The sequence below is a fragment of the Falco naumanni genome, chromosome 2, assembly GCF_017639655.2.
Source record: "Falco naumanni isolate bFalNau1 chromosome 2, bFalNau1.pat, whole genome shotgun sequence".
NCBI classification, from domain to species: domain Eukaryota; kingdom Metazoa; phylum Chordata; class Aves; order Falconiformes; family Falconidae; genus Falco; species Falco naumanni.
Window position 1 is genome coordinate 122308732 of NC_054055.1, and position 5495 is coordinate 122314226.

General features: G+C 48.3%; 1 protein-coding gene across 1 annotated transcript in view; it reads left to right on the plus strand.

Annotated features, from left to right (window-relative positions):
• Positions 1-4914, plus strand: part of LOC121083149 (ABI family member 3 binding protein) — a 163873-nt gene extending 158959 nt beyond the window's left edge. Inside the window, exons 60-61 of the mRNA XM_040583185.1 lie at positions 1330-1443; positions 3305-4914. Coding sequence (XP_040439119.1) covers positions 1330-1443; positions 3305-3420 — 230 coding nt within the window. The 3' untranslated portion in view covers positions 3421-4914. The remainder of the gene's footprint in view (positions 1-1329; positions 1444-3304) is intronic.
• Positions 4915-5495: the final 581 nt, after the last annotated feature.

The following is a 5495-nucleotide window of genomic DNA, read 5'->3' on the forward strand; positions in this document are numbered from 1 at the left end:
TTTATTGAGGAGAGGAAAAAAATAAATTCTAAGTGTGACCTTCAACAGCCGTGGAGAGAAAAAAAAAAAAAAAAAAAAAAGCCATTTTGGGCAGCCTGAATGTTAATTTCAGACCAAAAACTGAGAGGAACTCCCTCTGACCAGTTCTGCTATGGAAAAAACATGCCTGCAGCCAAAACTAGATAGTAATAAATAATTTTCTAAAGCTAGAGAAGAACTGTGTGCACAGAGACCGTCAACTGGAGGTGAGAATTTTTGGCAAAGTATTGATCCGATCACAAAAATATGAGTTTGTTGGTAGGCTGCTCTTAGGAATTGCACTTTTGGGAGCAGTATGACAGGCCGCCTCACCACCTCCCAGATGGCCAGGCTGGCCCAGCTTCAAGGCTACGGGACACCCAACATCTCCTGGGTAACTGGAATTTCTGCGTAGCTGATACCCAAGTGCTGGGCCTGTTTGTAAATGCCCTCACCTCTCCTTTCAGCCACGCAACCACAGGTAGAACATAGTAAGAACAAGTGATGTGAAAAGAGTTTGGAAAAACTGAAAGTTTGCCTGACAATGTTTCCTGCCAGGGCTTAGGAAGAGCGCACACCGTGCCTTCCTCCGTCTTCTGAACTGAACTAATGTCTTGCAAAACAAATCAATTAAGTAAAGACATCTCTCCATCAAAACTCCTTCGCAGTGAGTCCTCTTGTTACCAGGAGGAGCCGCCCGTAACATTAGCACACGCTGCACTTGAGACCTTGCTTTCTACAGTTGCAGTCAAGTGTGCTGTTAAGCAGTCCTGCACATAAATCCGCGGGCACACTCCGTGCTCTGGATAAGCAGCTACTCTGCCGAGGTCATCCGTTTGTTGAAGGATATCGACTGCACACACAAGTCATAAAAACATGATGATTTATAAAGCAGGCCTTGGCTGTGTTGGGAGGCCGTCTATGGAAACATCTTTTAAGGTACTGGGGGCTTCCTGGGCGGGAGCCAAACCTGCCTTCCCTTCGGATCATCAGCAAAACTTCCCTCGGTTTTGATACAGCCAGGCCGAGGTTCTAGGTAATAACAGGGTTTCACTTACTGTATGAAATGTATGGGGGGGGAAAAGCACATTCGGGCATCGATTTTGGCCTGGAATGGGGCACTTCTGTCTTTACCCCTGAGCCCCCGACTTGTGAGTATGCACGTACTGGTCAAATTACAGCTTCAGGTCTTAAGAGGAGAAGAACCAGTGGCATTCGCCTTGGCTGCCCGTGGAGCGAAGCGCACAGCCCGTTGCTTCCGGTGCTTTTTGGAAATAGCCTCACTAAACATTGCTGCTTCTTTACTTTCAGGAAAGTTTTATAACATAGGAGACCAGAGGGGCCATGGAGAAGATCACTGCCAATTTGTGGACTCATTCTTAGATGGAAGGACAGGACACCAAGAAGATCAACCAGTCAAAGAGGGTAATTCCTTACGCCCGTTGCTGTAGCAGACCTTGGCAGTTCCTTTGTGTGTTTCTTTTTCCTGCCAGTGGATTCAGCGCCCACTGCTGGGGTGGGCGATGGGAAGAGACCACCAGCTTTGCAGGCAGGAGAGAGTCGAGCAGGTTTTGAAGACAAACAGTGAGTTATTAAAGACTGTTATGACTTGGGTCCTGTTAGGTAGTAAACAGCATGTCTGCTGTTTAAAACATTCCAAGAGATTATTCACCGTTGGTATTACGTATTTAAACCCAACCACAAATTTGAGTTTGCAGAGAGGCATGAAGTGTTATGTGCAAACTAGCAAGGTTGACTTAAACTGCAGTAAATCATCAGCTGGGCATTGAAGGGCTTTGTTTAGTGCTAATGAGAAACTAAAAAGTTCTTACTGGAAAATATAATTCATGCTGCAGTCATTCTGTGCGCACTAGTTTGAACCGGGTGCCCAGAATTCCACTCTGGTCTAAGTGGGCGTGGGACTGGGTGTCCTAAACGCAGCTGAGACCTGCCTGGGTACTCTTCAGATGTTGCCAAGGCTTGAACATAAGAAAATGGTACTTATGGCAGCGGAAGGTGGGCAGCAGTGCCAGCGGGAGGTGTTCCTTCCCCTGTGGGCTGTGCCGATGGACACCTGCGTGCCAAGTGTGTCATAAAATACTTCACCAAGGAAAACAGCGGAATGGTTTCCAGTACAGTTTCAGTGTGTTGACCAAACCGTCCTGTGCGCGGTGCTTCCTTTATAAAGCACCTCACAGAAGTGCAGAGGTGTGTCAGGGTAGGTGTGGGGGATTAAAGTGAAGTGCTTAAAGTAAAGTAGGTGGGTGATCTGAAAGGTGTTTATGTAATTTTTTTAGGTTTTAGGAGGGCTTTGCTTTTCTTTTCCCAGTCAGCCTTGTCCACTTGTAAAGGTATTTTGTTTGTGTAAGGGATTGTCTGAATCCACTTGGGCGTTGCCGGGACAGCAGCCCTCTCAGTTGTACCAGATTCACAAAATATTTTTAAAAAGTCAATAAAAAAAAACTTTTACATAAAAAACTTACTACCCCCACTTAAAAGACACTTAACATCTATTTGTGTTCAGCAACTGGATTTAATTGAGTGGAATCATGAGCTAAAAAAATACAAAACCAAAAACAAAACAAAAAAACCCAACGGAACAAGAGAAAAAAAGCTCCCACCTGTCCTGCAGCTTGTATTTCTAGTAAGTGACCAGGAGAGAGCAGAGGGATCGGCCATTACTGCCCCGTTCCCGGCCAAGGGCAGGGCAGGGGCCTCCAGGGCTGGCAGGGGGTGCAGTGCGTGCGCCTGCTTGCATCCCTGCGCGTGCACGCGCGTGCTTTAGCTGCACGTACGTTCCTGGCGATCAGGTTGGATCTGGCACGAGTTGCTCGCCTTTTGAACGTGACGTGCACGGTTTGAGCGGGAGGCGCCTGTGCCCTGGCAAGCGGGAGTGGGGCGGTGATGTGAAGCAGGCCCAGCGGAGGGTCGCTGCAGTGCCAAGGCTGCTGCGGCGGGACTAGTTCATCCTGGTAACTTTGCGAGGAGAACGGCCTCCTGGTCCGTCCGAGGAGACCCCAGCAGCAGCCCAGAGGGGGAGGAGGGGGCAGCAGCCTCACCCACCCCTCCTCCAGGCTGCGGCCAGCCCAGGCGCTTCCGCATGTCCTGGAGTTGGGGGGCGAATGCAGCTGTTGCAGCTGTTGAGCTGTGCCCTCGGCCCGTTGGTGGGCAGGGGGTGGCAGCCCAGCGGCCGGTGTAGCCCACTGCCCGAGTTGCGTGCTGACTGCACAGGGCATCGGAGGCGCAGTGGGGGCTTCGTGCAAACACCACGCTCTCTCTCCTGCAGGCTTTTTCAGGGCAGTTCGTCAGGAACCTGTCAAGTTCGGAAAAATAGGCGGGGAGACTCACATTAACTACGTGCGCTGGTACGAGTGTGGAACATCGATACCTGGGAAGTGGTAGCTGTGACGTGAACCTGGCGCAAAGGCCCAGTATCTGCCACCGCCGGCAGCTGCCCAGCGCAGGCCCGACGCCGTGTACGGCACGCCTGGCCCCTCGGGGAGTTTGCTGGTGTGCAAGGGCTCATACAAGTCTAATGCCAATACCGCATTAATTGTGTAATAGCGTAGGCTGCTTACTGTAGTTATCCAGTTTTACAAATTTGTTTTTAGATTAAAAAAAATCCCAACCAGGCTAGGGACACGTCATAGAGTAACGTGTAGGGAAGCTGGCTCCCTATTCTTGAGGTACGGTTTATAGGGTATCGTAAAAGATACAGTGTGTATATTATTTATCACAATGTTGTAATAAATGTTTAAGGCACAGTTATGGCAGTCGTCATGGATTGGAACGTGTGTCAGTTTTTAAATATTCACTGGTTTTCTTGTAACCCAAGTGCCATAAGCTACCTGTCCAGATGGATCCATAATGTCTCCCGGTCGTAAATTACAGAAAAGACCCTGCAGTGTTGGATACCCTGCACCCAGTAAGCTTGAAGCACTTTCTCTTCACATGTACAAACAGTTCATACCCTGCCAAGACGTGGCGGTAGGTTGCTGTACGCGCAGCTTTACCCACCAGGCCGGTGGGGCTTTCCCCATCTTGGTTTTCAAACATCGGCAGGGGCAGCTGAGCCGGCCAAGCCCCCCAGCCCGTCCCTGCAGCGGCTGGGTGCCGGGTTTGGGTTCCTCAAGCTGCGGCAGGCAGGCACGGACGTGCCTGGGATTCGCTGAAAAGCCCCAACAACTGGCCTGCACGGCAGCAGCGTCTCATGCCAACACAGCTTTCAAAGACAGTCACTGGTTCAAAAGTCATGTGCACGTACAGCGCAGGGGGACTTGGAAAGAGAAAGGAAACAAAAATAAGCTTGTTATGATAGTCGGTCAGGTTTAATTTTATTTTTTAAAAAAAGGTGGGTTTAAAACATTTTTCACTGGGGACAAAGGGGAAGTAGTGGTAACTGAACTTAAAAAGTGCTTTACAGCTATTTTGATTAAAACCTCTCCCAGAGCTACTTGTTGTACTGCTTGAACATTTATGAACTAAATAAAGAGGTGTAGGTTTTTTTTAAAGGTGTTATTCATTACATTACTAATGTATTGAAAAAATATGAAACAGGAACACCCATATATATATATATAGTAGAAATAGTCATTTACAGAAAATGCCTTATAAAGTACATTGCAGGTACACTGTACTCCTAATAAAATATTTTTTAATCAAATGCTTTTCTTTTCTGAAGTGTTTTACATGAAAACAAGTATTAGTTTTGTGGCAAATGCTGTTACTTCAGGACACAGTTTGATCCGACACAGGCACAAGCCAAACCGTGTGACAGCACCTGCTGTCTCGGGTCCAACGGCCGTGGCAGCAGCAGCGTGTGAGGGGCCGAAGGGGTAGGAATGTGTCACTCCATTTCCTCATTTGTCTTCATGAGAATACACCCAGCTTGATCCAGTTCATTTTCTTTTTATTTTTTTTTATTCCCTACTTAATGTATTCCTAGAATCCATAAGATGGAAAATACTAACTGGGAGAAGGTTTTGCCCTTGGCTGTTACATGGGCTACTGAATTCGTTACAGCTCTTGATCTGCTTTTTCTTGGCTAAAAATCGAGTCACTAGAATTGCACTCCCAAGTTTTTCTGGGTGGCAAAGAACCTGTGGAAAGTTGTTCCTTTCAAAGAGCTCTTTTTAAAAAATATGTTATTTAGCTTAAATTTCTGAGTAATAAAGCCACACACACACCACCCTTGTTAGAAATCATACAGCCCCTTATCACCTTCCCTGTTAGGTATCCGTCCCTGTCCATGCACGAAGAGGTTACACGGCCATTACAGCAGCAGAAGGCGCAACCCCCCCACTGCCACACAGCCCCTGGAAGTGATCCTACCGGCCACGCTTCTCCCCGCGCGCTGGGCAAGCTGCCTCCCCGCCGCAGCCCCGCTCTGCCCCTCAGCACCCGCCCACCCACCCAGCGCGTGTCTCGCTGCAGTTATCTTGTTACTTACGTTCTAAAAACCAAGACCAGGCGTTTAA